General features: G+C 37.6%; 11 protein-coding genes and 3 non-coding genes across 16 annotated transcripts; 8 read left to right on the forward strand and 6 right to left on the reverse strand.

Moving 5' to 3' along the window:
• Nucleotides 1–239: 239 nt before the first annotated feature.
• On the forward strand, nt 240–1,561 carry MED27 (Mediator complex subunit 27). Its single transcript, XM_969881.4, has 6 exons — nt 240–511; nt 560–704; nt 751–875; nt 927–1,020; nt 1,098–1,304; nt 1,354–1,561. Exons 1-6 carry the CDS (start codon nt 327–329, stop codon nt 1,483–1,485), a joined length of 888 nt encoding a protein of 295 aa, XP_974974.1. The 5' UTR covers nt 240–326; the 3' UTR covers nt 1,486–1,561.
• Nucleotides 1,515–3,754, reverse strand: LOC663840 (uncharacterized protein). Its single transcript, XM_969873.4, has 10 exons — nt 3,572–3,754; nt 3,320–3,519; nt 3,166–3,270; nt 2,951–3,121; nt 2,656–2,904; nt 2,469–2,611; nt 2,279–2,425; nt 1,983–2,227; nt 1,774–1,935; nt 1,515–1,727 (listed from the first exon to the last, which is right to left on the reverse strand). The coding sequence occupies exons 1-10, from the start codon at nt 3,687–3,689 to the stop codon at nt 1,576–1,578; spliced, it is 1,692 nt and encodes a 563-aa protein (XP_974966.1). The 5' UTR covers nt 3,690–3,754; the 3' UTR covers nt 1,515–1,575.
• A 27-nt stretch (nt 3,755–3,781) lies between these two features.
• LOC663829 (alpha-tocopherol transfer protein-like) lies at nt 3,782–6,904 on the forward strand. The gene is made up of 6 exons (XM_015977835.2): nt 3,782–4,492; nt 5,406–5,672; nt 5,722–5,943; nt 5,998–6,191; nt 6,382–6,598; nt 6,645–6,904. Exons 2-6 carry the CDS (start codon nt 5,498–5,500, stop codon nt 6,845–6,847), a joined length of 1,011 nt encoding a protein of 336 aa, XP_015833321.1. The 5' UTR covers nt 3,782–4,492; nt 5,406–5,497; the 3' UTR covers nt 6,848–6,904.
• TRNAS-AGA (transfer RNA serine (anticodon AGA)) lies at nt 6,237–6,318 on the reverse strand. The gene has a single exon. It is a non-coding gene; the product is annotated as a tRNA-Ser (tRNA).
• On the reverse strand, nt 6,896–7,998 carry LOC103312340 (hypothetical protein). Its single transcript, XR_010335701.1, has 2 exons — nt 7,864–7,998; nt 6,896–7,814 (listed from the first exon to the last, which is right to left on the reverse strand). It is a non-coding gene; the product is annotated as a hypothetical protein (transcript).
• On the forward strand, nt 7,973–13,982 carry Pms2. 2 transcript variants are annotated; one of them, XM_015977834.2, is made up of 7 exons: nt 7,973–8,102; nt 8,151–8,310; nt 8,356–10,270; nt 10,320–10,420; nt 10,468–10,565; nt 10,615–10,764; nt 13,866–13,982. In XM_015977834.2, the coding sequence occupies exons 1-7, from the start codon at nt 8,034–8,036 to the stop codon at nt 13,947–13,949; spliced, it is 2,577 nt and encodes an 858-aa protein (XP_015833320.1). In that variant the 5' UTR covers nt 7,973–8,033; the 3' UTR covers nt 13,950–13,982. The 2 variants fall into 2 exon arrangements, with proteins under 2 accessions (XP_015833320.1, XP_008190970.1); XM_008192748.3 differs by lacking the exon at nt 13,866–13,982 and adding an exon at nt 10,814–10,984.
• On the reverse strand, nt 10,766–12,587 carry l(2)09851 (lethal (2) 09851). The gene is made up of 4 exons (XM_969831.5): nt 12,000–12,587; nt 11,441–11,951; nt 11,164–11,378; nt 10,766–11,113 (listed from the first exon to the last, which is right to left on the reverse strand). Exons 1-4 carry the CDS (start codon nt 12,459–12,461, stop codon nt 10,976–10,978), a joined length of 1,326 nt encoding a protein of 441 aa, XP_974924.1. The 5' UTR covers nt 12,462–12,587; the 3' UTR covers nt 10,766–10,975.
• LOC103312339 (uncharacterized protein) lies at nt 12,729–13,816 on the reverse strand. The gene is made up of 5 exons (XM_008192747.3): nt 13,663–13,816; nt 13,437–13,609; nt 13,216–13,383; nt 13,030–13,163; nt 12,729–12,977 (listed from the first exon to the last, which is right to left on the reverse strand). Exons 1-5 carry the CDS (start codon nt 13,802–13,804, stop codon nt 12,842–12,844), a joined length of 753 nt encoding a protein of 250 aa, XP_008190969.1. The 5' UTR covers nt 13,805–13,816; the 3' UTR covers nt 12,729–12,841.
• Nucleotides 13,983–14,041: 59 nt separating the features above from the next.
• Nucleotides 14,042–17,076, forward strand: snRNP-U1-70K (small ribonucleoprotein particle U1 subunit 70K). Its single transcript, XM_962210.5, has 8 exons — nt 14,042–14,185; nt 14,233–14,415; nt 14,617–14,679; nt 14,728–14,809; nt 15,600–15,701; nt 15,934–16,264; nt 16,315–16,487; nt 16,748–17,076. Exons 1-8 carry the CDS (start codon nt 14,042–14,044, stop codon nt 16,894–16,896), a joined length of 1,227 nt encoding a protein of 408 aa, XP_967303.1. The 3' UTR covers nt 16,897–17,076.
• Nucleotides 17,077–17,148: 72 nt separating this feature from the next.
• On the forward strand, nt 17,149–19,872 carry vimar (visceral mesodermal armadillo-repeats). Its single transcript, XM_969819.4, has 5 exons — nt 17,149–17,971; nt 18,015–18,161; nt 18,207–18,389; nt 18,437–18,649; nt 18,698–19,872. The coding sequence occupies exons 1-5, from the start codon at nt 17,242–17,244 to the stop codon at nt 19,285–19,287; spliced, it is 1,863 nt and encodes a 620-aa protein (XP_974912.1). The 5' UTR covers nt 17,149–17,241; the 3' UTR covers nt 19,288–19,872.
• On the reverse strand, nt 19,646–22,017 carry LOC663774 (uncharacterized protein). Of its 2 annotated transcripts, none has more exons than XM_008192745.3 (2): nt 21,879–22,017; nt 19,646–20,585 (listed from the first exon to the last, which is right to left on the reverse strand). In XM_008192745.3, the coding sequence occupies exon 2, from the start codon at nt 20,506–20,508 to the stop codon at nt 19,876–19,878; it is 633 nt and encodes a 210-aa protein (XP_008190967.1). In that variant the 5' UTR covers nt 20,509–20,585; nt 21,879–22,017; the 3' UTR covers nt 19,646–19,875. The 2 variants fall into 2 exon arrangements, with proteins under 2 accessions (XP_008190967.1, XP_974902.1); XM_969809.4 differs by having other exon boundaries at nt 19,646–20,513; nt 21,879–22,016.
• LOC663763 (uncharacterized protein) lies at nt 20,582–21,729 on the forward strand. Its single transcript, XM_969798.4, has 4 exons — nt 20,582–20,749; nt 20,812–21,312; nt 21,362–21,442; nt 21,491–21,729. Exons 1-4 carry the CDS (start codon nt 20,675–20,677, stop codon nt 21,692–21,694), a joined length of 861 nt encoding a protein of 286 aa, XP_974891.1. The 5' UTR covers nt 20,582–20,674; the 3' UTR covers nt 21,695–21,729.
• On the forward strand, nt 21,943–27,498 carry Tudor-SN (Tudor staphylococcal nuclease). Its single transcript, XM_969786.4, has 9 exons — nt 21,943–22,085; nt 22,422–22,537; nt 22,585–23,062; nt 23,110–23,579; nt 24,900–25,100; nt 25,155–25,471; nt 25,682–26,046; nt 26,098–26,697; nt 26,746–27,498. The coding sequence occupies exons 1-9, from the start codon at nt 22,041–22,043 to the stop codon at nt 26,854–26,856; spliced, it is 2,703 nt and encodes a 900-aa protein (XP_974879.1). The 5' UTR covers nt 21,943–22,040; the 3' UTR covers nt 26,857–27,498.
• Nucleotides 25,490–25,576, forward strand: Mir3844 (microRNA mir-3844). Its single transcript, NR_038674.1, has one exon. It is a non-coding gene; the product is annotated as a microRNA mir-3844 (primary transcript).
• Nucleotides 27,499–27,568: the final 70 nt, after the last annotated feature.

The following is a 27,568-nucleotide window of genomic DNA, read 5'->3' on the forward strand; positions in this document are numbered from 1 at the left end:
TTCGAAAATACAGCATAATATTGTCTTTTAATTTATTATTGCAAATTTACTTTAACAGAGTTAGTAAGTACGCGATAGAAAATGCACGTCTGCATAAATAATTGGATAAAAATCAGTTAAAAAAAACTATTTCCATGTAATTTTAAGACACAAAGTTAAATTTCATCTATAATGTAAATTATGTTATGCAACCAACCTTCCTTACGTGCAAATACTTTTTTAGACATTTAAGAAAAAATCGGCGCATGCGTGTTGACAACATGGTTGACAGAAATATAACCTTAAACCTAACTTATAATTTTTCATAAACAAATTATTAATACAAAATGGAACGCGACATAGAACAGTTAAACTCTGCATTAAATTCGATTAAAACCCTAAGATCGAATGTCAGACGTGTATTTGAATCCGTAAGTAACGGCTTACGAGCCGATCACGGTGAAGATGGGAAGGAAAACAAATTTATTCATGAGTTACAAGAGTTACTAACAACCGTAAACAACAATCTGAGGTAATATTCTTCTAAAATGGACTCCTGTCCACAATAACCACTTTTTAGAGATGTTGAAAGTGCTGTTGGTAATTTAACACCACCTCCAGGACCATTCAACTTAGGAAGTACAGCTTTCCTGGGTCAGGAAACAACACAAGAACGCCAAGCTTTGTATGGGCAATTAGTTAACAGTTACAAGTGGACTGATAAAGTAAAATTTGCTTCAGTCAAAAACTAGCCTTATAATCATTTTTTAGGTCCGTGAATACAGCGCTCTTGCTGGTAACATACTCCAAACAAATTCGTTCAACAAAACATACAAGACATTTAGCACAACCAAGAGGAGGAAAACACAAACAAGCAATCATAATGTCTCTCCAGAGTAACTAAATAATTACTTAAAGTGCCTGGCGTAATTTTGTCATTTTTGCAGAGTTATTGAAAATTTAATTACAAACATTGATCGTTTATTTCCTGACGTAACAATAACAGCAAGCAGGCCTTTCTTGCCTAACCCAGTGATCCAGGTACATTCCACGTTTTTCAGAAATTATTAATTGTCAACGCACTTTGACCAACAATTAATAAAAAATTTGTACTTTAGGCATGCTTAGGGAGGGTATTGAAAGCTATAATAGCCTTCAAAGGATTGATGATTGAGTGGGTGGTTGTGAAAGCACTTTCTGAATCAAATGATTTGTGGGCTGAGTCACGCTACAAAGTATTCAAGAAAGTTACAGAAAACTGCCATGCCGCCATGTGTCATTTCCATTCGCCCATGATGCCAGAACTCGCAGTTAAATCTTTCATGGTAGTATTTAACATTTGTGTGCAATCAATTTTTTATGAGGTATTTTTAGCACTGGTTCCACAGTTACAACACCCTATTCAGCGCTCCCTGCAAACGCTGCGGAAATCACCTTTTGGGGAACTTGCCCCCAACATGGAGGGATTTAAGGACCTTGGAGCCGTATCATGAAGAATGCAAATGAGGTTTAGATTAGGTAAAACACGATAGAAATGTTTTTTTCACAATATTTAATAAAAATAATATAGATAGTAGCTAGAGCAGGTGCCAGACTCTATTTGAACTTCCTCTTTTTTCTTTTAACTTGAAATATTGGCACCAGATCTTCCTCCTTGTTATGGGCAGCGACGATCTCAGCACTTTGCTTCTTAATATCCTCTCTAGTGAGAAGATGGGACACTTCAGCAGAGAACTCCCCCATAAGAGCTTCAAACAAATGTTCAAAAGAAATACAACAGTAAAAATTTGTTACATTCGTCAGTTGTGATTTCAGGCGGCTCTTCAACGCAACGCTCTTTCATCAAACTTTCATAAAATCTGTAAGCGGCGTCGGTCTTAGAATCGTCCATCTTCTCAGACACGTTTGCCATCAAATAACTCAATTTTGGGGTCAAATCTGATATTATTTTACGCCCTAAAGCAGGCAATAGCCAACTTAATTTCAAAAAAATAATACGTTACCATCAATTTCATCTTCTTGTGGGGGCTCTGGAGGGTCATCAGCATTGGCTTCGAAATCGTGTTTTTTAATATGCTGACGCTCCTCGGCCGTTTTTACGGGCAAACACAACTGTTGGATTTGTCTGAGTGAAATTCTCACTTTTGCTATCAAATCACGTTTGCGATCTCGTAGCTGGTCACACTGTTTTTTGCTTTGGTTTTGCTCCTCAACGGCATCCATTAATTCTTTCTTACGTTTTTTATATCTGTAATGTAATTAAAAACAATTTTTTTATCATTCAATAGTCACAAATTACTCTCCGGTTGTCTCCACCATTGTATTTTTCAACATATTGTTCATGAGCTCAGCATGGTTCATTTTATTCAATATTATGTCTCTATTACGTTCACATTTTTTTGCAAGCGCATTTAATCGCCTCTTCTGTCTCAATTGTTCTTGCAAACTGGAAAATAAAGTTAGAGTTTTGTTACGATTTTCGACCAAACCTTGGATAAATCTGTTCGAAAGAAGAGACCAGTGTCGTGTCTCTCAAGTATGTTAACGCAGTTTCAATTTTACTCAAATCTTTACGTAACTCCGTAAAGTCTTGTGATTCTTCAAGTTTCAATATACAAGTCGTTAGGTCGCTCTAGAACTCCGATGATTGCACTTTTAACCGAAAATTAATCTTACGTCTCTCCTCAATAAATGCTTTAAATTTGAATGTAAATTTTCGGCTTGTTCGCGGACTATTTCCAAGTCCACTTTTTGTGTTTTCATGTCTTTGATAACCGCCTTTTCCAAGGCTTCAAATTCTTGCTCTCTGTCGTTCTTATATTCAGTGGCTAATTGGCCCTGTTTGGCGGCGTTCAAGACACACCTACATTGATACCAATAGTCCGTTTGAATGGCTAATAAAATTCCGTCAAAATAAAGCGCATCCTGGAAAACACGCGGAATCAAAAGCGTGATTTTAATTTTTGTTTACTTTTTTCATAACGTTAATTATTTCGGCGTAAGTTTGTTGTATTGCCAAAGCCGCTTCTTTTTTCAATAGCGCGTCTTGCACTTTCCCAGTGATGATTTGCGCGACTTCCTCCTCTTTTATCTTATCGTAAACTTCGTATTTCAGGCGGTCTTGGAGCAGAGCTTCCTCTAACTGTGAACATTTTAGTCAATTGTTACGTTTTTGGTTAAAAATACTTTCAAATCGATCAATTGCTGCGATTTTAGCTTCATCTGGTATTGCAATTTGTCTAAAACTTTGCGCTTCGTAAAATTAATCTGGTGGACGTTTTCTATGACTTTCTAAAACGAAATGAGGTAATTGTTTGTTGGGGAAATTCCAAAGGAGGACTTTTGGGTCGGAATTTTGATGCGCTAATTGAAGTTCTCGATGTTCAGCCAAAGTATTGCGTAGCTTTTGCCTATCACCGCCTATTGCATTGTCCAACTTATGTCTATCAGTTTCGATGGATTTACGTAACGCCTGGAGACCTTTATACTGTTTTTTACTGGCTACAGCGGTATCGACTTCCGTAATTTGGCGATCTCTTCCTATTATTTGGCAAATTAAATACGTTACTTCTCAGGAGTAAAACAGACTTACTGTACAAATTGACCAATCCCTTGTATTGCGTTATTTTGTCTCTTGTTGTCCATTTTTCGGACGACATGCCGTGAATTCTCACATTCTTAGCCGATAGGGCGTTATTTATTAAATTCATTTTGAAAAACTACAAATTAACTATTTAAACTCCTGTCTTAAAAAAAAACTTCATTATACGGGAAACCACTTGATTATTAAAAATCGCAAATTAAATAACTGAATTTTTATCAAATAAATTAGCCAATTTGATTGAAATTACTTCATCTACCAGAAACGTAAAGTGTTACACCGTCCGTGTACTGGAGGCTCTCTATTACATAACAATACTTTCACTTATTCTGTCAATGAGTAATAATGCCGAAGAAAGGTGATGTAATATGGTTTGTGTAACATTGGTGGGTTAGTGGCACATGTTTTACAGCCTCAGGAAGTGCAAAAAGCGGTCAATCTTGACTGTAGAACAAGTTGCTCTAACTTTGAGACACATTTCGTCTAAATCGGACTAAAATCTTATTACACCGTAATTGCACTTTTGATGCATTAGGAACGGTTTAGTGTCTTGCTTGTGCAATACCACATTACTTCCTGGTCATTGAAGACAATTTATGTAATGTTCGATTTTTCTGGGTTTATTTGCGCGATTGATGGTAAAAATCGCAGTATTACCACAGGCGTTTAAAGAAATTTAAAGATTAGAGTGCGTATTGCTGCAATGTGTGATTAGGGAAGAAGTGGATGTTTCTCTAAAAGAAAGAAAGTCAGATGCTGCATAGCAAGTGGCTGCAGAAGAGGAAAATAATGTAACATGTTTCGCAGTGGGGACTTCAGTCAGATATCGACTTAAATTAACATTGTGTGCAAAATTACGTTCAGTGTGCCTTTAGCACGTGTGTCCGCTTGAAAAGTGCCACACTGGTTTGGGTAAGTGTGTTGTGACTGATTTTTTAAATGTTTGTCAAACTGATAATTGTATTTTATTTTAATAATAAAATATGTAACAAACAACTTGTCTCAAATTTTTCAAAAAGAGGTAAGTACATTATAATTACTCATTACCAATGATATATAATGAATTTTCGTTAATCATTAATGTTGAATAATTAGACTAGAACTTCACTTTTTTTTGAATACCTGTCTAAATTGGTAAATTGTCGATTTTGTCACATTACTCTCAATTCCGAATTCTATTAATCTAGCTAGATTTTTTGTTCATTTTCCTATTGTGGGGAAAGTGCAATAAAATATAATTAATTATTGATTAATCTCTTGTTACAATAATTACAGTTTTCTCAGTTGCAATTACATAATTTTTAATTTTTAAATCAATGTAATGAAGTTGAAACTAGAATTTATTAATAAAGTGAGATGTTATTATTTTTTATTAATTAAAAATATTCAAAGGAATTATGCTTTAGTAAATTTCAGTAAGAAGAAAACATTCGCATACAACAAACTACTAATAGACATAAAGCTCTTAGGTCGTACCTACTTTGTTCGAGCATTTTTTACATTTCTTAAACCATTGCCAAGAAAAGAGCAAACCTTTTTTGCCGTTTTTCTACTTATCACCCAACAGCGTTGTTGACTAATAGACAGTCAATGGAAGCATGTTTTAAAATAGTCAAAATACTATGGGAAACGTGTTTTAAAAGTGTTTATAGTCTAGGATTCAGATATTAAAAAGAAGGCTTAAAATGTTACCAACAAAAAATATAATAAATTACACATTATTTATTAACTACAAAAAGGATTAATATCCAAACGGTATTGTACCAAAGTTTTATAAACTTACTTTCACTTACGGCAACCGAATCAATAGATCTATTCATTTCAGATGACATTTCCGTAATCGAATAAAACAATTATAAAACAGGGACAATCTCTTTATGGTTCAAAATTAATTATTTGAATAAAAATAAAAAAAAAATGTCGGACCGCAAATGGGTAACAGAACCCGACGAATATATTTGCACACTCTCTGAGGAACTGCAGACCATAGCAAAGGAGGAGCTGCGTGAGGACAAGCACAGCCGCCAAACCGCGCTGGCCTCCATGCGAGACTGGATCAAGCAGAATCCTCGGATCAAAAACTGCAGATTAGGTATAAACATGATACACAACAGGAAAGCTTTGTGAACTTGCAGTTTCAGACGCGCGCTTTTTGTTACGTTTCCTCCGATTTAAAAAATTCAGTGTTACTTTGGCACAAGAAGCTTTGGAACGCTACGTGCTCTTGAGACAGACTTTCGGAGTAGCGTTCAATTGTCTAGACATTACCATACCTATGATGGAAGATCTTACCAACCGTGGATACCTTTTTGCCTGCCCTAAAAGGGACAGCAAGGGCAGAAGGGTTATCATTGCACGACCAGGTTTTTATTATTTATTTATTATTTTCCATAAACATTAAACAATTATTATCAAAGGTGTGTTTGATCTGGAGCAGTTCACACAAGGTGATATGTGCAGAATACATGGGATAGTTTACGAAACTCTAATGGAAGACGAAGAGAATCAAATCAGAGGCTTCGTACATTTTGCTGATGGACAGGGTGTTGGATTCTCGTACCTTACTTTATTTACCATTAAAGAAGCAGTGCGCATTGTAAAAAACGGAGAGGTATTGCTAATTAATTCAAAATGAAAAAAAAAGTGTTTTATCACGCGCAGTCGGTAGGATTCGAACCTACGCTCCCAGAGGGAATCTGATTTCTAGTCAGACGCCTTAACCGCTCGGCCACGACTGCTTATGTTGCTAATATGCACTCACTTGAAGTTAATCCCAATCATTACAATAACATTTTTTGCAGAAAACATTGCCCATGAGACACAAGGAAGTCCACTGTATAAATGCCCACCCTTCAATGAAATTCGCCCTCGATTTTGGCATGTCCTTAATTTCCGAAAAAATTAAAAAACGTGTCAGACTTTACACAAATCTTGAGGAGGCCCTTGAGTCCGGTTATTTAGAACGAGACGTTTTACCGAAAGAATATGGAGGTGAAATGCCAATGGCCCAAATGATAGGTAACGAATAGAAATTTTACGATTTGTTTTACAACTTTGTTTCCAGAACTTTGGAAAAAAGAACTCGAAAAATCGCACCCAATTTTAATGTCCCACGATTTGATGGAAGTGGAAGAAAGCTTATTCAGTGCTAAGGCGAAAGAAGGGGCCGTTTCAGCTCTAAAAAGGGGTGGAGTAGTTAATTGTGGGTCTGAAGGCGATTCTCTCTGTGGGATTACAGGAAATTTCCGAAAATTAGAAGTAGATTAAATAGGCTTATTATTTGAAGGCAAAAATTATATTTTATTGAATAAAAAATTAAAATTTCGCATAGTTTATTTCAAAATGGACAAAAACACTAAAATGGGGCAAGGCACATTATCACAGTTCTAACAATATCTTTGAATTTAAACCCTTTAAACCGTTGTACCTAACATTTTGGTTGCCCACCACAGTTTGGACGATTTTGGAGTGAAACTGTTTGTCAACTCCCTTTATTTCTAACTGTTTTAACACCCAACCTCTGACTTGGTCTTCAGTAAACTCATGAAATTTAGCCGCTGTGTAAGAAATCTCGGCTAAATTCAATTTGTCCACTATTTTATCAACGTGATCGTAACTAATCCTATGATTTAACAAACTATCAGTCTCTTGAATATTAAAAATACAGACCACAAGAACACGCACATCTTGTGGGACACTTTTTACAAACAAAACTAAGTTATCTACATCCTCTAATGTTAAGTCATCGATTATTAACAAATTGTGTTTGAAATAATTGCGTTTGATTGTACTAAATATCTCTTCGTTGCGTAAAGGGGTCCTTAATTCGTATGTAAATGGGCTAAAATGTTTTTTGAGAATGTTGGCAGTGAAAGTTTTACCAACACCTGTACTTCCAATAAAACAAATCACATCCACGGCATGATCTTGCTTCTGGATCTGGTCCAAACGTTCCGTTATCACACGAACTGAGTCGCTTTGGTTATAAACACTCGTCCTAAGATCAGCTTTAAGGGCTTCAAAGTCTACATTCTCACTTGTCGACACAATTAAATCATAAATTAATAAAGTTGATATTAAAAGGATAAAAGTCGAGATGTAGCCACTGTGCCTTATCGCTGCAGACCCGAGAGATGTTTCATCTTGACTTTCTGCACGTGGGGCCCTTCTCGAGCCAGGCTTTTTGACCGGAGCTTTGCCATCACTGCGATTTTTCATTGGGGTTCATAAGAGACTTAAATTACATAATATAAATATATAAATACACGAGCAAATGTACCTACTGTCTCACAAAAGATGAATTCTATAAATACACAAAATTTTTAAAATGGGGCCATCCAGACGTCAGCTGTCCAAATTCTAAAAAGGTTGCTGCTTTATCGACCCTTCAAATAAAAGCGGGCAATTACAGGAGGTTATGTTTACGTCTAATTTTGACTACATTTAAATCACGATGAATTGTGAGGACCAAGTGATACAACCAATAAATCGCGATACAGTTCACCGAATATGTTCTGGTCAAGTTGGTGCGAAAATCGATCAAATCCCACGTTTAATCCCATAATTTTAGGTAGTCTTAAGTTTAGCAATCGCTGTGAAAGAACTGGTCGAGAACGCCATTGACGCGGGGGCCACAATCATCGACATTCAGCTTAAAGAATACGGCTCTGAAATCATTGAAGTTTCAGACAACGGGAGTGGAGTTCTAAAAGAGAACTTTCAAGCTCTCAGTAAGTAAATTTCGAATATTGCAAAGACGTGATTGTTTTCTCCAGCTCTGAAACACTACACTTCAAAGATAAAACAGTTTGATGATCTGGAAAACCTCTCAACTTTGGGGTTTAGGGGCGAGGCCCTTAGCAGTTTATGCGCTTTGTCTGATCTTAGCATTGTAACAAAACACACAAGTGCGGAAAACGCGACTAAAATTACCTACGATAGGAGTGGCAAAATTATCAGTGAGACGGTAAGTGCGCGGGAAAGTGGCACAACAGTCACTTTGGAAAATCTGTTTTCAACACTGCCAGTGAGGCGCCGAGAATTCACTAAAAACTTGAAACGAGAATTTAATAAAATGTGCCAGCTACTATATGCTTACTGTTTGGTATCAAAAGGGATTAAGTTTTCGTGTACAAATACTACGAGTAAAGGTAGCAAGAACACGGTAGTGGCCACAGAGGGCTTAAACATGGTCAAAGACAACATAACTAACGTTTTTGGGCCTAAACAACTCCCTTCTTTAATTGAGGTTGAAATGGTTAGACCTGACGAGACGATATTGGCTGAATATGGAATCAAACTAACTGAAGGAGATCCCTTGCCTTTTACTTTTGAGTTCTTTATATCAAGTGTCATGCATGGTAGTGGACGCAGTACCAATGATAGACAGTTTTTTTACATAAACTCACGGCCCTGTGATCCCTCCAAAGTCGCAAGATTAGTAAATGAAATTTATAAACAATACAATAACAATCAGTATCCGTTCGTTTACCTAAATATCACAAGCAAGTCGTCTTTAGTTGATGTAAATGTAACTCCAGATAAGCGACAAGTATTTTTAGAAAAAGAAAAAGTTTTGTTAAGCACAATTAAAGCCTCTTTGATTGAAGCTTTTAAAATGTTTCCTTCCACGTATAAAATGCAAAATTTGGACCTTACACAAAACACGACAATCAAAGATTTTTTTAAAGACAGTGATTGTTCACCGAGAGGTTTAAAAAGAAGTGTCACTGAGAGTGAACTTAAAAAAGGTAGCACTTTGGAGAGATTCAAAAAAAGGTCTAAAACCGAAAACGATAAAGACTTGTTGGCAAGTCCCAATCATAGTTCTAGCTTGAAAGAAAAAAGAAAAGTTGATAATAATTCCCAGCTGGATACTTTTATTAAAATAGCTTCAGAAATTATTGCTAGAGATAAACGAGAAGAGAAATCATTTAATGCCCTTTGTGAAGAAGAGGATATTGAAGAAACAAAGACAGTATGTACCAATACTTTTATTAAAACAACTTCACAAATTATTGCTAAAGATGATTGTGGTACAAATAAATCAGAGGAGAAATCCCTTAATACCCTTTGTGAAGAAGATATTATTGAAGAAATAAAGACAGTATGTAGCAGTACTACCAAGGAAGCGGAAAATATCGTCACAATTCCTAAAACCATCAATGAATGTGAAGATAAAGAAGAAATCGAAAAAACAAATGAAATTAAAATTACGAAATCACCTTCACAGCTAGATAATAGAATAGAAGAAAAGAAAGAAAAGAAAGATTCTGGAGAAGAGCCAACAAAAAACGAATCAAAGTTCGAAAAAAGTGTAGCCGAGGATAAATTATTACAAGATGCGCCACTGAAAAGTCGTGAGTCTCGAAAAACAGTAAATTTAGATGTTTCCTTAGAAGACATTAGAAAATCAATAGAACAAAAAGTCACAAAAGACAATGATATCAAAGTGCGTTTTCGTTCGAAAATCAATCCAGACTCAAATAAATCTGCAGAAGAAGAGTTGCGAAAACACATCTCTAAGGAAGACTTTGCTAACATGGACGTAATCGGTCAGTTTAATTTAGGTTTTATTATCACTAAATTAAAAAACGATTTATTTATCATTGACCAACACGCAACCGACGAAAAATATAATTTCGAACAACTGCAAGCTAGTACAGTCATGGAAAACCAAGTCCTTGTCAAGTATTGTATTTATTTCTACCAACTTCTCGATACTTATCCTAATTTCTAGTCCAAAGCCTCTCCAGTTAACGGCAGGAAACGAAAGTCTGCTCATCGAAAATGAGGACATTTTCAATAAAAACGGCTTCACGTTCAAAATCGACGAGTCGGGTTAGTGACCATTTTTTAATCTGTTTTGATAATAAATAATATTTTAGCCCCGTGTACTCAAAAAGTGTCTCTAACTTCAATACCACTAAGCAAGAGTATGGTATTTGGTAAGCAGGACATTGAGGAGATGCTCTTTATGTTACAAGTACGTAAAAAATTTCCAGTGGCCAATATTATGGATTGATATTTTTTAGGATTCGAATCACACAATGTGTAGGCCATCTAGAATTCGGGCAATGTTTGCAACTAGGGCTTGTCGCAAGTCCGTCATGATTGGAAAACCTTTATCAAAGAGCGATATGAGGAGGCTAGTTAACCATATGGGCGAAATAGAACAACCTTGGGTGAGTTTCTGGTTTTTATTAAAAAGGAACTAATTATTTCCTTAATTAGAATTGTCCACACGGACGACCAACAATGCGTCATTTAATTAATTTAGACTTGATACAAGAAGAAACGTAGATGATTTCACAAATCATTTTAGACTTGATTATTTTCATTAAATTGTCCACATGGCCCACGAATGCATCATTTGTTTCAATTTATTAAAATATTTTAAACGCTGATAGTTCTGAATATATTAAAACCACTCTCCGCCGTACTGATTATCACTCCTGGCAGTTGTGGATGCCAGTGCAATTCCTTTATATTATTTTGTCCTTGATGGATGAACAAAAGTTGGGGCGGAATTCCCTAATAAAATAACCGTTAGTATAGCTTTTAACCACTAAGACAATAATTACATCAACTTCTTCACTACCACTCTCATCATCCTTTTCCACAGACAAATCCCATAATGCCACTTGATTATCACTTCCCCCTGAGATAAACACAGCTGAATCAGTTGGATGCCATTCAACGGTAGTCACTGGCTCTGTGTGATGCTTAAATGTGGCGACTGGTGTTTTTTGTTGAAACCTCCGCAAATCCCAAATGTGTAAAAATCCATCGTCTCCACCTAAAATAAAACAGAATTTTTTTTTCTAAAATTAAAATTCTAAAAATTGTCTTTAAACATACCACTGACAATAAAGGGTTCGTTTTTATTCCAACTTATAACATTAACATCACTCTCGTGTGCATTTTCAGCTGTCAGCATGCACGCCTTGCTCGGCTGTGCCCTTGTGTCCCAAATTCTGATACTTTTATCAACTGAGCATGAAGCAATAACACTTCTCTCATTCGGTGACCATTGCAAGTCCTCAACGGAATTAGTGTGTCCAACTAGAGGCCGCTGGTCGACTTGCCAGGAGGCCCCACTTGCTGGCTTCCAAATGTGGATATCTCTTTTGCAGTCCCCTGTTGCCAAAACTCCGACATTTGTGGAGCACCAATCCATTGCAAAACCTTCCTGCTGGTGGCCCGTAAACGTGAACAACGGTTTGACCGAATTAGCTTTATTTTCCTTATTATATCGTGATAACAACTGGTCGTTATCGACCGCCTCTAACTGCTGGGAGAGATCCCATAAATTCACTCTTCCAAGCTCACTCCAAGAGGCTGCGATTATTTTGTTATTTATGACCGTGCTCTGTGAAAAGCGCAATAATTTGAGGTTTGTGGCTGTTTAAAAACTTACTCTTATTCGGTTAACACAACCTTGATGTTTAATAAGGGCCCCTGCCATTTTGGGATTTTTTGATACCTCGTCATCGTCTGACTCCTCATCGTCATCATCATCGTCATCTTCGCCTTTATTTGTTTTGTGAAGGTTTGATAATTTCATTACTATCACATTGTTAACGTGAGTTTGTGGGGCTTGAGTACCAGCCACAATGTATGCAGTTAGCGGGTAAGTGTCTCTACTTTCCCCCAGACTGTCTTTTATGATGTCGAAACTAAGACACGGGGCACCTGTTTGTGCCTGATGTAACATAACATAGGCGGACTGGTCACACACCAATTCTTCACCCTCTTCTAGTGGTTTGGTGGGAAGGTACACTTCAGATGGCTTTTCTGTGTTCCCTTCATTTTCCTCCTGCATTGCTTCTTCGTTTTCCGACTCGTTGTCATCAACTACGTCCATTTCTTGGTCCGACATCGTTTCAAATAAATAATTCCAGTGATATTTAAATCCAACACAAAACACACGTGTTTCTCAAATGCCGAAAATTTGACAACCAGCATAACCTTAAAACGTAGTTTAAGATGCGCGGAAGTGACAACGTGACGTTCCGTTTTACAGAAATCTCGCAAAATAGAAAATGGTTTTTATAATTAAAGGAAAATAAGAAGAACACTAAAAAAATAAGTTGTGTGGTTTTAATATCCAGTGGCACAGTTGGATAAACAATAAATTAAGTCAAAATCAATATAATAGTTAGTATATTAGCTTAAAAAATTAAAGTTTTTATCAGTTAGGTACATAAAAGAAGTAAAAATAAATATTTTGTAATGATAAGCAGTCTCCTGGGTTGTATTTTAACTGTGCAAGTTTTCCAGTTCGTGAAATTTTCTTACGTACTGATAATATTGGTATGCATAATCGTTTTCATCAGTATTCCATGAAATAAACATATACAAAGTCAATATCGATGCAAGTAAAAGGCGGTCAAGACTGGAAATAAAGAAATGAGTCTATTAAATATTTGCGTAAATGCAAATAATACCTCATAACAGGCACAGACCAAAATATTAAGACAAATGCCAAAAAACTGGGATGTCTCATGTGAGAATTGAGACGTTGTAACTGATAAGATTTTCTTAAATTAGGGTCGGGCCAGTTTATAATACTGTAGTAGATCTAAAAATGAACAAATATTAAATTAGATCATACAAGTAAACTGTACACTTGCTTGTTTTATGCCTATAAGTTCAGTTATGTCCATACAAATATTTCCAATGTAAATAATCAACCAAGCGGTTACATGAATTGATGTGTATAGCATCCAGAAAGGTCTGGAATTCATGTTAAACTTCCAAAGTGTTAACTCAGGAATATCGTGCCAGTTCTTGATAAAAATCTAAAAGTTTGCCAAAAGTGCAGTTACTGTCTTTGGGAGTGCAGTCATTCTACCTGCAAAGCCACCATAGTGGCTATAACGTAAAAACTTCTGTATAAATCTTGCAACCCATATTTCCGGACGGTTTCCTTTATACTAGGCACTGCCAGTAATGAATGCTGCAGAATAAATAACGATAACAAGGCCATGTTTATAAACAAACTCCACGATGCCGATAGCCACGAATCTGGGAAGAAAATCATCGTTTATACGATGTTGTTATAAATGAAAACCTTTTACCCTGGGATGAGATCACTTTTCTGTTATAATTCGGGTCAGATAAAAAATACATCAACTCGACCATTGTGTAAAACGATGAAATAAACCCAACTCCACCAAAGGCAATTTTCCCCGAGTTTTTCAACATTTGTTTGAGATTCATTTTCGAGAAATTGTTTATTTACAATGACCTCACACGAATTTGTAAATTACATCATTTCTAGGGACATTCGTCACATGTTGGCAATGGACCTGACGCGCATCCATTTTCCTCCCTCACTCCCCGCAGCAGCCATCTTGTGTATTGATTGTTGGAGGTGGTTTGGTGTGTTCAATTAATAATAAATTTTGTGTTTTAAATAATGATCTAACTCTTGTAAGTGTGACGTTTTGAACCACAATGACACAGTTTCTGCCACCGAACTTGCTCGCTTTATTCGCACCACGCGACCCCATTCCGTACCTGCCTCCGGTAGCAAAGCTACCCCATGAGAAGAAATCGAGGGGGTATCTGGGCGTTGGGGCGTTCCTCAAGGAGTTCGAGGTGAGCCGGGCGTCTGGACGAGGCTTGGTTGTAAATAAAGGTTACAGGACCCCAAAGACACTCCACCACCGACCAGGGTGGAAACAAGGGAGGAGCGCATTGAGAGACGACGAAGGGAACGAGCGGAACAAGTTGCGTATAAATTGGAGCAAGAGATCGCAGTCTGGGACCCCAATTCGGCCCCGAATATCACAGTGGACCCCTTCAAAACGCTTTTTGTAGCTAGAATTGTAAGTTTCTTGTTGGGTTGAATAAAGCCTGTGTTGTTCACACGCTCGTTGACTCGTAGACTTGCGTGTATGTAGACTCAGGCAGATTGTCCCACCCTTTGAAATTTGTCATATTGTTTTGATTGCTTTATGACTACAGTAAGGGGTTACATGTTATTCTATAATAATTGATATCAAGCTAAATGTTTCGTTTCATTGCAGAATTATGACACGTCGGAGTCGAAGTTGAGAAGAGAATTCGAAGTGTATGGTCCGATCAAGAAGGTTGATTTTTGTTCGGAGTTTGTGCCCTTTTTAATGCGATTTTTGCAGATTGTCTTGATTCACAATAGCGTCAATGGGAAACCAAGGGGGTATGCTTTCATAGAATATGAACATGAAAGAGATATGCACTGTGAGTAGGAGAAGTTTTTCCATCAAAAACTACGTTCAATTCGACCACTTGAAGTCAAAATTTGTTTAGCTAATATTAGAAAAATCAAAGAGAAAAGTGGTGAATTGAAATTTGTGTTAGGTTATGTAGCCAGCAACCATTGACAAGATATTTGCTTGAGTTGAATGAAATTAATATTTTTCTATTTTTTACACAGTCCGAGCTGCAGGCAACTAGTGCCGTTTGCCCCATACTTCCGCTTTTTGCTGGCTATATAGGTTTGTATGTGTGGTAAGAACCCTGCATACAAATATCTTTGAGTTGTTTGTCGGGGTTTTGAGTTTCAAATCAGATAAATTAAAGCAAAATGGAAAATTTTTCAGTTAGACTTTGAATTTTTCTCTTTCAAAATTATTGTTGTTCAATTAGAGATGTTATTAATTAAAATGGGTATGCGCTCAGTAAGTAATTGCGCACCAGGTAAAAAGAGGAGTCCTCTCAGCTGTTCGGATTGCTTATAATAATCAAATACGACTTTTTCATTATGATGTTTTATTACGTAAGTAGTTGGGTAGGTATATTTCATTTATACCTATTTTTTGTAATTACCGTAATTGGAAATTCGAAAATCGGTACGACCAAAAAACTTTACGCGGTTAACACTCGGTTTTTTATTACTTATGTGGATTTTTCGGCGAAAATCCACTCGGAGCAAAATCCCACATGTAAATAGTCCAAAGAGAGAAACCATGCATGTGGGGTTTTATCACAGATTCACAATTTTTGTTTGTTATGAGTTGGATTTTTTCAGCTGCATACAAACATGCTGACGGAAAGAAAATTGACGGAAGACGGGTTTTAGTTGATGTGGAGAGAGCCCGTACCGTCAAGGGTTGGTTACCTCGGCGTTTAGGTAAGTTTGTTACTCATGTGAAATAAAGTTAAGAATAATAATACTTTATTGACGGAAACCCCCTTGTACTTAGCACAAATAACAATAATCCTAAAACAAATAATGATTAATTTAATAATATTGAAGAAAATAAAAGAAAAATTTGTTTCATTAAACACCCTTATTTGCGAAAAATCAGTTCATGAACTATTTGATTCGAACGTGTATTGCATTTGGTTATAATTTTCGTTAGGTGGTGGTCTTGGCGGGACCCGAAGAGGAGGTCCAGAGGTAAATATCAAACATTCAGGTCGCGAGGACAACGAGAGGGAGAGGGAAAGGTACAGGTTAGAGCGCGAACGCGAAGAGAGGGGTGGTGGTAGGGAACGTGAAAGGGAGCGCGATAGGGAAAGGGAACGTGGGGTGGCGTACGAAAGAAGACGCTCTAGGTCAAGGGAACGAAGAAGAAGAAGTCGCTCACGTTCGCCAAGACGAGAGAAAAGAAGACGCAGCAAGGAGCGCGTTAGGGAAGAATTTGAGGAAACCTTTGACCGGCGGTCACGTGAGAAGGACAGGGGAGATAGGTTTGTTTTATTTTGTACGAAAGGAAGGAAAACATACATATTTATTACAGGGAACGTGACCGGGAAAGAGACCGCAAACGCAGACGTTCAAAATCCAGGGACAAAGACCGCGAACGCAAACGTGAGCGGCGAGAAAGACGTGAGCGAGAACGCGGTGAAAGACTTGAATACATCAAAACTGATGATGGAGGGGAAGTCCGAATCAAAGAAGAACCCATTGATGGTAATGTAACTCAACATTCAAGTTCATTTGCATCGCAGTTTGCTTTCATCTCATCTCTAGACTGTTTTCCATTATCATTTTTCATTTGTCGTGTAATGGTCTAGAACAAATTGCTGTGCTAAAAAAATACGAGGTTACAGGACTAGCAGTCTTTAAGTTTAGGCTGCATAGTAGTATGCACCTCACACAGAACACCACAATTCAAATTTTTGTTTAAGATATGTTTGTGTGATTTGTTACATGAAATATTTCTCCTTTAGATTATCCAGAATACCCGCAATACCCTGCAGAAGCTTATGATCAGACTCGAGTCAAATATGAAGACGAGGATGAACAAAAATACGAACCAGACAATACAAACGGCAGTCGTCAGTATGACGACGAATATGAGGAGGGAGAAGCTTATTAAAATAATTTTCAGCTAATTAGTAGTAATAATTGTTGTATACTGATTATCAGTATTGAGAATCCATTGATAGCAATTACAATTCTGGGTCTTAAATTATTTCAAACGAAATATTGTCACGTGCCTGTCCTATGTCAACAGTTTACTTTAAATAAAGCAATGTAAATATATACTGGAAATCCAGCAGTTTTTTATTTAACCCCTTTCCTCCCATTTTTTTTGTAATTTGTTTAGGTCAATTTGTTGATTAGTGCGCATGCGCATTCACAAATTTTCGAACTGATTTTGTGGTTATGTTGTCCAAAATTGTCGAATTGTTTTGATCTGTTTTCAAAATTCGAGTGCGAAATGAGCACTATTTTAACCGATTTAACATCTGCATTAGAAGCAAATAACGAGAAGGACATAATCGAGAAGTTGAGGCGCATTGTGGCTCAGGGCGAAGACATCGAACTACAAAACAATAATATTTTGAAACGTCTTATTACATTAAATAACGAGAAAATAACACAAGCCTTTGTGGAAGTAGCGGCGGAATTATCAAAGCAGGAACGCAACCGAAAGTTTTTTACTGACAAGGAAGTCATCGAGTACCTTTTGAATTTATTAGATAAGCCCGAGGAGTCTTTGGTGATCGGCGCAATAAGAGCACTGGGCAATATTTGCTACGAAAATGACGACGCGCGGAGAATTATCGACAAACAGGGGCTGGCCACCGTCATATCAATCCTCGCGAAAGACAACAACAGGAAAAATAATTTACTCACCTTGAAAGTTAGCGGGTTTCTCGTCAATTTGTTGATGTCGAACGATGATCTACAAAAAGCTGCCCTCAAATTCAACATCGTTGATGTGATCGAAAAACTGTTAAATAAATACTTGAAGTCGTTCAATGAAAATCAGATGCTTTTTGCGTTCCTTTTGACGATTCTAAACCATGTGATTGACTACATTGATGACCAGAATATTCCCTTCACGGAAAGCCTTTGCTGTACGATTATAGACATTTTCAAGCTTTCCACAACACCCGAAATTTCCGTTTTGTGTTTAGAAATATTGCATGGACAGTCAGAGAAAGGTAACAAAAGCGCCCAAGTTTCACAAAATAAGTGGGTTTTCAGAGGACATTAAAACAATTCTGGCGAAAAAAGGCATCTGTGAGCTGGTTTTTGAACTAGTTGAGAAGTACCGAAGCCAAGTCAATGATGAAGAAAGCCGATCCGTTATGAAAATGGCTTGTGATATAATTGTAATTATCTTAACTGGAGGTAAATTACCAAATTTGTGGCCCCCTTATTTAGTTTATTTTTCAGATGATTGTATGAATTTGTTATACAACAACGGCCAAGGGAAGGTGTACGAAAATATGGTCACTTGGCTTGATTCAGATGATCCAGATTTACTAAGTACAGGTGTTTTGGCAATTGGAAATTTTGCCAGGAAAGACACCCACTGTATTCAAATGGTCCAGAAAGGCATTTCGAAAAAACTCATAGGTACTGATTAAACAAAAAAACAGTGATTTGTAGTGACGTTATTTCAGCTTTATTGGCCAAATACAACACGCGTGAAAGTGATATCAAAGTGCAGCATGCCTTACTAAGCACCCTTAAAAACCTGGTGATACCTCAACAAAACAAACGCATCGTTTTGGAAGAGGGCTTGATCGAGGTGATTTACCCCATGATCAATTTGGAGCAGTATTTGGTCATTTTCAAACTGCTGGGGACTTTCAGAATGGTCATTGATGGCCAAGGTAATTAATTGTCCATCACCTGTCTCGTTTAATAATTGTTGTGTTTAGAAAAAGCAGCGTTGGATTTAATTTCGCGTAAGGAATTTTTAGAGAAGTTAATCTACTGGTGCTATAACTCGGACCATTTGGGGGTCCGTGGCGAGATTCCTCGGTTACTATCATGGTTAATAAAACACTGTCACTCCTTTAAGCCCTTTCATGCCTTACTACAGGTCAGAGATAGTGTGAAATGTCTGGTAGAGATGATGTCCTCCAATCACGCGGTCATGCAAAACGAGTCCTTTTACGCCTTGAATTTGCTGTGTATAGGCTGCGGGGTGTCGCACGAAAACGACAGTTCCAATGGGGTAAACGGTGATCACGCGAATGAGGACGGAGTTTTGTTTGAGCAACTGATTGATGCCGAGATTGGTAAAAATCTCAGTTTTGTTGTCAATAAATATAGTGATAAGATGGATAAGCAAACGATTGAGAATTTAGTAACGCTGCTTGAGCAGTTGATCAACTCAAGGGCTGTTTCAAGTCACCTCAAGTCGAACAACGTTGGGGAAGCACTGGCGAAACTTGCGTCAAATTCCAACGCGCAAAGTCTCTCTGATAAATTGAATCACGTCATGAGCGAAATTAATAAAAACTGAGTGATCCAACGTGTATAGAACTTTAGATTCCTTACTAGGTATTAAAATAGTTACTATTTTCCATTATCGTACAATTTTGATGTATTACGAATAGTTGCCTTTAATGCATGTGTTAAAGTGATTTTAATATGTTTATCCTCGATCCAGCTTATGAAAAATCGCTTTCATAGCGTTTTAACTTTGAATAGTCTTATGAAGCACGTCAAATTTTAGCGTTGTTTAAGGTTCATCCGTGTGTTTCTCTCGCAAAAACGTAAGATATTTTTTAGACAAGTCGATTTTACCGGGTTGTGAACCCCACTTCCAATAGGTTGTAGAAAGTATTTGGACATTATGGCTGCGTAAAATTATTTTGAAATTAGTTGATACTTAATTTTATTTATTCAGTACAGTTTAGATGTCACTACAATCATAATTACTAGCGTACAAATAATTTATTTCAATTACTTATATCTAAATTGGCTTGTGTGAAACAGACAAGTTGTAGAAAAAAATCACATTTTAGTGTCTTTAAACATCACTTCATGTTTTTACACAAAATATAATTGTTCCACAAAAATAATAATAAACTTGCATTACGAAACCGGTCTATATTTTTCGATAAACCAAAGACGTAACTGTATTTCCTGTTTTCCCCCCGAACTGAAATTGAGGCGTTGGAATATTATCGACACAAACAAAATGATTTCTAAAGTGCTCATTTAATTCATCCTTCGTCCAATTACATGTCGTGATAATAAAAAACCCGTTCGGGTCTAAAGCCTTGTGAACATTTTCTAAATACTTTCCTCTAAATTCTTTAATATTTGCATTCAAACTGATCGCGTCATATGTTCCTTTATCATGGATAATGTCGAACTGACCGTCCAGATGTTCCAAAATATCACATTCGGAATATTGTATTTCAAATCCCTGCTTTTGGGCTATTGATTTTGCTAAAGTTATGGCATCTTTTGAGTAATCAACCCCGAATAAATTTGTATACCCTTCCGTGGCCAGTTCTATTAAAAACATACCGTTCCCACAACCAACGTCAAGAATTTTTGATTCCTTAGTTGCGGTTTCATTTTTTTCGATCCATTTTATGAGTCGCTCGACTGTGTCTTCACCAAACCAAATTTCTCCAGGATCGCCATGGTCTTGAAAGTTCTCTATCTCTTCCTTGTAGCGATTATCCCAATACTCTTGGCTCCCAAGCTCAGATTCTTGAAGCTCTTCCATTGCAACTTTACCAAGACAAACAATTCAAATTTCCCGCGAAATATTCAATCAAGTTTTTAGGTTACGCAAGTGTTAACCTAAAAAAATAATTCGATTTCTAAACGAAGGCAAAATATTTATATTTTTTTTTATTAATAAATATTGTTTGAAGTCTACACAAACAAAAATGGAAGACCCGAAAATCGAGGATTTAGATTTGTATGAAATTCTGGAAATTGAAACAACCAGCACAGTCGCAGATGTAAGAAAAAGGCCTTTGATAGTTATGTATTTACTAAAAATGATTTTTTATTAAAATTGTAGATCAAAAAAGCGTACAGGAAAAAGGCCCTTCAGTGCCATCCTGACAAAAACCCGGATAATCCAAATGCAGCGAAAGAATTTCACCAGCTGTCCCGAATTCTTGAAGTATTGATAGACGCAACTGCCAGAAAGGCATATGATGCTGTCCTAAAAGGCCGTAAAGAAGCTGCGATAAGACACAAGGAACTTGATAGTAAAAGAAGAAAACTGAAAGAGGATTTGGAAGCTCGTGAACGTCGTGCAGCCGCCAATTATAAAACGAAATCTGCAGATGAGAAACTGAAAGAAGAAATTGAAAGGCTACGCAAGGAAGGTTCCAAACAAGTGGAAGAAGAGCTTGAGAGAATCAGACAGGAAGTTTTGGAAGAACAAAAAGCTCAACTTGACGCTAACAAGTGTAGTGGTGCAAATTACAGAATCAAAATCAAGTGGAACGTTGCTAAAGACGATACAACAAATGGGGGGTACAGTCATGAGAACCTCCACAGATTTTTGTCAAAGGTAATAGCTTTTAATAAAATTAAAAAAATGTTTAATTCGAAATTTGCAGTATGGTAATGTGACCGCCTTAGTATTGTCTCAGAAAAGAATGGGTACTGCACTTGTTGAATTTGAGGCAAGAAATGCAGCAGTGAGTATTTCATCATAAAATAAAGGCAAATTCAGTTGTGACTTACAGGAAATGGCCGTGGAGATGGAAGTAGGGCTCCCGTCCAATCCTTTAAAACTCGAATGGGTGAACCCACCCCCCGCACGTAAGGGTGCCGCCAGTTCCCTTGTGAAGCCCTCAGACTATGAAAGTGTGGTACTGACAAAAATGAGACAAGCAGAGGAGAGGCGGAGGCTGATTGAACAGTTGAAAGCAGAGGATGGAGATGATTAAATTATAAGAGAAATAAACGTTTTATTATTTTGTAACCACGTTTTTTAAATTTTTATAAGGTTATGATTTTGACAATTGACAAAAAATGATGCGCAGGTGGCGCTGCATGCTCATGAAAAAATTGCCACGTTTGAATTTGTCACGATTTAAGTACCAAATAAAATGATAAATGGGTGGTACTTACAGTTAGGTTTGCGGTCACGTTGAGTCCCAAATTACTGTACAATTTTCAAGTGGTTCCAAAGAAGGGAATCAATTTTTAACCCACCCCTTGACGCTTTCACCGAGTCACGTGACTGAGTGACGTTCATCCACCTTTCAGTACAAGTTGCATGGCCCGTTCACGATGACTACCCAACAAAATCAGCCAAAACGTGGAATTGTGAAACAAGTAAGTGGTTTTTAGTTGACTAAAACACAAATCAATGGTTGAGGAAGGTTTTGCACAAAGCCCCTTTCGTTTCAAAACTGTATTTTGGAAGCTACAGCCCCATAACACTTGCGATGCTTGGTTGGCATGATTATTACATATGGCATTTGATATTTATGTATTATTCAAGTCGTTTCGCGTTCACACAACCCCCAATCTCGAAACAAAGTCGAACTGTTTTCCGCAATTTCCCGAAATAATCCCATCCAAGACCTTTGATTCAATTAACCTAAATCGATTGTATGAGTTGGCACATTTCGAGCGTGGTGCGCTAACCGAGTGTTGTTCGCCTTCCAGATCCTCTCTGGGGATTCTGTAATAATCCGGGGCCCCACCGGAGCACCTCCCCCCGAGAAACAAATCAATTTTTCGGGGATCGTCGCCCCCAAGTTGGCCCGCAGAGCCGGAGACCAGTAAGTCCCAACCACTCAAATGCCCCCAAACCAAGCCCTCTTTCTAGGTCCGAACCGACGAAAGACGAGCCATGGGCTTGGGAAGCTCGCGAGTTCCTCCGCAAAAAGCTCATCGGAGAGGAGGTTTTCTTCACCTCAGAGAAGCCCCCGAATGCCAATCGGGAGTACGGCACGGTGTATTTGGGCAAAGACTTCAACTCGGCCGAAAACATCACCGAGTCGTTGGTCTCGGAGGGCCTTGTGACGGTGCGTCGCGAGGGCGTCCGGCAGAGCCCTGAGGGGGCCCGTCTGGCCGAGCTCGAGGACGCCGCCAAGGCCGCCGGTAAGGGTAAATGGGGCAGCAGCCCCCCTTCAGAGCACGTCCGAGACATCAAATGGTCGGTTGAGAACATGCGCTCTTTCGTCGATAAATTGGGGTACAAGCCCGTGAAGGCCATCATTGAACACGTCCGCGATGGCTCCACTGTCCGTGCGTTCCTCCTCCCTGAGTTCTACCACGTCACGCTTATGATTTCGGGAATTAGGGTAAATTTATTCACGGAATTTTGCGTAAAATTAACAATAAATTCCAGTGTCCCGGTTTTAAACTGGACGCTAATGGTAAGCCCGACCCCAGCATTAAGGTTCCATATGCTGAAGAGGCTCGCTATTTCGTTGAAATTCGTCTCTTGCAAAGAGAAGTTGATATTGTTTTGGAATCGGTCAATAATAATAATTTTGTGGGTACTATTATCCATCCGAAAGGCAACATTGCTGAAGCTCTGTTGAAAGAGGGCTTCGCCCATTGCGTTGATTGGTCGATTGCGTTTATGAAGTCGGGGGTTGAAGGTTTGAGAGCTGCTGAGAAAAAAGCGAAAATGGCCCGGCTTCGGATTTGGAAAGACTGGCAATCGAATGCACCGCAGGTTACGGGCAAAGAAAAGGAGTTTTCGGCTACAGTTGCTGAAGTTATTAATGGAGATGCACTCTCTGTTAAGTTGAACAATGGCCAATATAAGAAGATCTTTTTGTCGAGTATAAGACCACCGAAAGAGCCAGGCCGGTGAGTTACATGTACTTGTTTATTAGTAATCTATCGATACTGATAAATCGTGACTTTTATAACAGTAATCACAGTTATGCAGAATTAATTTCCAGAAATATATTTAGAGCCAAGACAAAAACCTGTCTTTATCAGTCTCATTATTGCCATTTTACGAATGCCTTTGAAATTGATAACGAAATTGTTTCTGTATCTATTTATTTTCATAACAAGGTGAACAAACTTTATCATTGAAAAGTCAAATTAAATACTGCGAATAAAATTAGAATGTTATGGTAATATATCTTTTTATTTTTGAGTTTTGCCTAAATAGACATTCTTTATTTCTTTTTAGATTTTAGATTTAGTGTTTGTTACCTAAGGTATTTCTCTTTTTTATTTAAACTAAAATCTGTGTTAAAACTCAAAGAAAAACAGTTTCATATCCATGTAAATATTTTCTTCCAGAAAAACATAAAAATGTGTAAAGGTGTAAAAATTTGTTCTACGTAATTAACAGCTTGTTTAACGTATAAAGTTCAAAATACCTAAGTACTCCAGTGTCTGTTAAAACTTAAATAAACAAACTTGTTATTTTAATAACAGTTTTTTGATTAAAATTCTGGACAATTATTTTTGGGATGGAGCTTCTAACCATTGTTTTTATATAGTGATTATGCATTTTATAAAATTTGTAACCTGTTTTTTATTCGTTTCTCCGGAAGAAGACGCAGTTGAAAATTATTGATCATTAAAAATCGCAAATTATTACACACTAAAGCCCTTGTAAATACTCAAATAATTGTTTAAAACGAAATTAAAGTAAGAATTGTTTTCAAAATTAAACTTTAATTGCTTTTCTTGATTACATCAAATTAGTGGGTTTCTTTGTAAACAATTAGTTTCTTAATTAAACATATAACTTCTTAATTACTCAAAAAAGACTTTTTTATTATTTCAGATGATTTTACAAAAATTTACTACAAAATATCTTGAAATGAATCTTATCTGATACAAAGTGGCTGTCCTTTGTATATTTTTGGCTGCACTCCATATTTTGCTTCATAATTTGTTTATTGATTAATTTCCATCAAAGGTTGTGACACCTATAATTTTATACTTGAGTATTCCGTAGTGTCATTACGTTATCGTTTTAATTTTAGGTCAATCAATAAAGGATTTGAATTTAATATCATTCCGAAATGTATAGTTAACACTTATAACAATAAATAAAAATAAATAAATATATTTTTTTTTAATTAGTAAAACCTTTTTTTGGAGAGTATTTTTGTCCTAAGTATTATTATTGCAAGGTGATTTAGTTTCGTTTTTCTCTGTTAGTGTTGCCGATGAAGACGGCAAGACTGCCCCGAGACCTAAAGGATTCCGTCCACTGTACGATATTCCATGGATGTTTGAAGCAAGAGAGTACTTACGCAAGAAACTCATCGGTAAGAAAGTCCACGTCGTCATTGACTACATCCAAGAAGCCAGAGACGGTTACCCTGAAAAAGTTTGCGCTACTGTTACAGTTGGTGGAAAGTGAGTTGGAAAAATTGTTGCAACATTTTAAATAATATTGTTCATTTAATCCAGAAATGTTGCCGAAGCACTTGTTGCAAAAGGTCTCGCGTCCGTTGTGAAATACCGCCCTGATGACGATCAACGTAGCTCCAAATACGATGATCTTTTGGCTGCCGAAAGCAAAGCCATGAAATCAGGAATCGGGATTCATAACAAGAAGGACGTTCCGATTCACCGAGTGACTGAAATTGATGCTGCCAGAGCCAAACTCGAATTGTCTTCCTTCCAACGTGCACAAAGAATCGACGCCGTTGTTGAATTTGTCGCCAGTGGAACCAGATTAAGAGTTTTCATACCGAAATCGAACAGTTTATGTACCTTTTTGTTAGGTAAGCATTACCTAATTAATTTATGTTTTGAGAGGCACCTCAGAAAACCCCACGCACATGTTTGTACAAATTGTGTGTGATAAAATGAGGTGCCAGAGCAAATTGTGAACTCCAATGTGGTCAACTGCACGGTTTTCCACTATTTCACGTCACATACAATTCATTGTTTCAGTGTTATTTGCAATAAATGTGAAATAATGTTTTTTATAGGAGGTATAAATTGTCCGCGCGCTTCCCGCCAAGCAACCAATGCCCAGCCCGCCGTCGAAGGCGAACCTTTCGGTGATGAAGCATTGCAATTTACAAAGGAAAAGTGTCTTCAGAGAGAAGTTTCGATTCAAGTTGATACTCACGACAAAGCCGGCAATTTCATTGGCTGGCTCTGGATTGACAATGTTAACTTATCGGTCGCTCTCGTTAAAGAAGGTTTCGCTTCCGTGCACCGCACCGGAGAAAAATCACAATATGCTGCCCTCCTCAAAGAAGCCGAAGACAGTGCCAAACAACACCGTTTACGAATATGGAAGAACTACGAAGAGGAGAAAGAGGAACCACACGCAGAAGAGGAGAAACCCGTAAGTTAAATTAAACGCAAACCTTTCCATTTGTATATTTCTGAATTCTAGAACGTTGAGCGAAAAGTGAGTTACGAGGAAGTGGTGGTGACAGAAGTCACCCCCGAGGGTTCGTTCTTCGTCCAAACCATCTCCGAGGGTCCCAAAGCCGAAGCGTTGAACGCCAAACTTCGCCAAGAATTCCAAGCCAATCCGCCCCTTCCCGGCGCCTACACTCCAAAGCGTGGCGACATCTGTGCTGCCAAATACACCGTTGACGACGAGTGGTACAGGGTTAAGGTCGAGAAGGTGCAAGGGGGCAAGGCCTCCGTTCACTACATCGACTACGGCAACCGCGAAACGCTTCCAAGCACCCGCCTCGCCAGTCTACCCGCCGCCTACGCAGGGGAGAAGCCCTACGCCACCGAATACATCCTGCCTTACGTCACCCTGCCCAAAGACGAGGAATACGCTGCGATGGCCCTCAAGTATCTGCGAGAGGACACGGCGGTCAGCAAACTGCTGCTGAACGTCGAGTATCGCGTGCAAGGGGGCCCATCTGCCGCTTCGCTCCATACTGATAATACTGCAGAAGGGGATATTATCAAGAATTTGATCACGGAGGGGTTGCTCCTGGTCGAGAACAGAAAGGAGAGACGGCAGAATAAATTGGTATGTGTTGGTAGTGTGAGGTAGGGGTTGTTTCAACTTTTGTTGCAGCTTGGCGCGTACAAGGAGGCCCAGGAAGTGGCCAAGAGGAACCATTCGAACATTTGGGAGTATGGTGACATCACTGAAGATGATGCCAAGGAGTTTGGACTGGGGAAATGAGGGACCATTCATTCAGAGCGACATTAACCTACATTAAATTTTAAAACTAGCTGTGGGTTGCAAAACTTCTCTAGTAGACTTTCCATTTAACTAGGATAGATGCCAATATAGGATATATTTTTATCCAGCACCATTATTATACAGATGTTGATGTGTATGTTTATTTTATATGGTTTGTACAATATGGAAATTATGAATGGAATATTGTGGCCTTTACATAATGTTTTACATTTTTATTAACACTTTTATGTTTAAATTCGTTCACTTGACGCATTCAATTTTACTTTTTATGTATATTTCTGGTTGTGACAATTTATTTTTACACGATTTCCTGTATATTTTGGCTAATCGAACAGCTACCTTTCGTATTATGTATATTTTGTGCCCTATGTTAATCGTATCTCTTATTCAAATTTATGTTATTTATAAGTTATCAGGTGTAATATCATTACTTCAAATGATTTGATTAATAAGTATAATCCAACTTGATTCATTCAAGTTTTGAGTGCATCTGGTCATGACACACAGACTGGGTATAATTTTATGTACGTACTGTAAAACAATTTTTACTTCGATTGAAGGCGTGGATGTAACTAATGTAGGGAGTGGCTCTGTGTAAATTAAATAAAAGCATTATTGTTATCTCTTCGATTTCATTCTGTCCAACTGCCAAAATAAATTGCTCAACTTCTCTTTATTTAAAAAAGGGAGT

The sequence above is a fragment of the Tribolium castaneum genome, chromosome 1, assembly GCF_031307605.1.
Source record: "Tribolium castaneum strain GA2 chromosome 1, icTriCast1.1, whole genome shotgun sequence".
Lineage (NCBI taxonomy): Eukaryota > Metazoa > Arthropoda > Insecta > Coleoptera > Tenebrionidae > Tribolium > Tribolium castaneum.

Bases quoted from the DNA above. Each gene is read 5' to 3' on its own strand.
- MED27 (XM_969881.4), top strand. From the start codon at position 327: ATGGAACGCGACATAGAACAGTTAAACTCTGCATTAAATTCGATTAAA. The intron at 705-750 runs GTAAAATTTGCT...ATCATTTTTTAG, and splicing joins GTTACAAGTGGACTGATAAA to GTCCGTGAATACAGCGCTCT. The intron at 876-926 runs GTAACTAAATAA...TCATTTTTGCAG, and splicing joins AATCATAATGTCTCTCCAGA to AGTTATTGAAAATTTAATTA.
- LOC663840 (XM_969873.4), bottom strand. From the start codon at position 3,689: ATGAATTTAATAAATAACGCCCTATCGGCTAAGAATGTGAGAATTCAC. The intron at 3,271-3,319 runs GTCCTCCTTTGG...ATTTCGTTTTAG, and splicing joins ATCAAAATTCCGACCCAAAA to AAAGTCATAGAAAACGTCCA. The intron at 1,936-1,982 runs GTAACGTATTAT...TGCCTGCTTTAG, and splicing joins ACAAGAAGATGAAATTGATG to GGCGTAAAATAATATCAGAT.
- LOC663829 (XM_015977835.2), top strand. From the start codon at position 5,498: ATGTCGGACCGCAAATGGGTAACAGAACCCGACGAATATATTTGCACA. The intron at 6,192-6,381 runs GTATTGCTAATT...CATTTTTTGCAG, and splicing joins GCATTGTAAAAAACGGAGAG to AAAACATTGCCCATGAGACA. The intron at 6,599-6,644 runs GTAACGAATAGA...CTTTGTTTCCAG, and splicing joins GCCAATGGCCCAAATGATAG to AACTTTGGAAAAAAGAACTC.
- Pms2 (XM_015977834.2), top strand. From the start codon at position 8,034: ATGAATTGTGAGGACCAAGTGATACAACCAATAAATCGCGATACAGTT. The intron at 10,271-10,319 runs GTATTGTATTTA...CCTAATTTCTAG, and splicing joins GAAAACCAAGTCCTTGTCAA to TCCAAAGCCTCTCCAGTTAA. The intron at 10,421-10,467 runs GTTAGTGACCAT...ATAATATTTTAG, and splicing joins GTTCAAAATCGACGAGTCGG to CCCCGTGTACTCAAAAAGTG.
- LOC103312339 (XM_008192747.3), bottom strand. From the start codon at position 13,804: ATGAATCTCAAACAAATGTTGAAAAACTCGGGGAAAATTGCCTTTGGT. The intron at 13,610-13,662 runs GTAAAAGGTTTT...TTTTCTTCCCAG, and splicing joins AAAAGTGATCTCATCCCAGG to ATTCGTGGCTATCGGCATCG. The intron at 13,164-13,215 runs GCAAGTGTACAG...GTTCATTTTTAG, and splicing joins AACTTATAGGCATAAAACAA to ATCTACTACAGTATTATAAA.
- snRNP-U1-70K (XM_962210.5), top strand. From the start codon at position 14,042: ATGACACAGTTTCTGCCACCGAACTTGCTCGCTTTATTCGCACCACGC. The intron at 14,810-15,599 runs GTGAGTAGGAGA...GGATTTTTTCAG, and splicing joins ACATGAAAGAGATATGCACT to CTGCATACAAACATGCTGAC. The intron at 15,702-15,933 runs GTAAGTTTGTTA...AATTTTCGTTAG, and splicing joins TTGGTTACCTCGGCGTTTAG to GTGGTGGTCTTGGCGGGACC.
- vimar (XM_969819.4), top strand. From the start codon at position 17,242: ATGAGCACTATTTTAACCGATTTAACATCTGCATTAGAAGCAAATAAC. The intron at 17,972-18,014 runs GTAACAAAAGCG...GTGGGTTTTCAG, and splicing joins GCATGGACAGTCAGAGAAAG to AGGACATTAAAACAATTCTG. The intron at 18,390-18,436 runs GTACTGATTAAA...ACGTTATTTCAG, and splicing joins CATTTCGAAAAAACTCATAG to CTTTATTGGCCAAATACAAC.
- LOC663774 (XM_008192745.3), bottom strand. From the start codon at position 20,508: ATGGAAGAGCTTCAAGAATCTGAGCTTGGGAGCCAAGAGTATTGGGAT.
- LOC663763 (XM_969798.4), top strand. From the start codon at position 20,675: ATGGAAGACCCGAAAATCGAGGATTTAGATTTGTATGAAATTCTGGAA. The intron at 20,750-20,811 runs GTAAGAAAAAGG...TTAAAATTGTAG, and splicing joins CAACCAGCACAGTCGCAGAT to ATCAAAAAAGCGTACAGGAA. The intron at 21,313-21,361 runs GTAATAGCTTTT...CGAAATTTGCAG, and splicing joins TCCACAGATTTTTGTCAAAG to TATGGTAATGTGACCGCCTT.
- Tudor-SN (XM_969786.4), top strand. From the start codon at position 22,041: ATGACTACCCAACAAAATCAGCCAAAACGTGGAATTGTGAAACAA. The intron at 25,472-25,681 runs GTAAGCATTACC...TGTTTTTTATAG, and splicing joins TTTATGTACCTTTTTGTTAG to GAGGTATAAATTGTCCGCGC. The intron at 26,698-26,745 runs GTATGTGTTGGT...CTTTTGTTGCAG, and splicing joins AGAGACGGCAGAATAAATTG to CTTGGCGCGTACAAGGAGGC.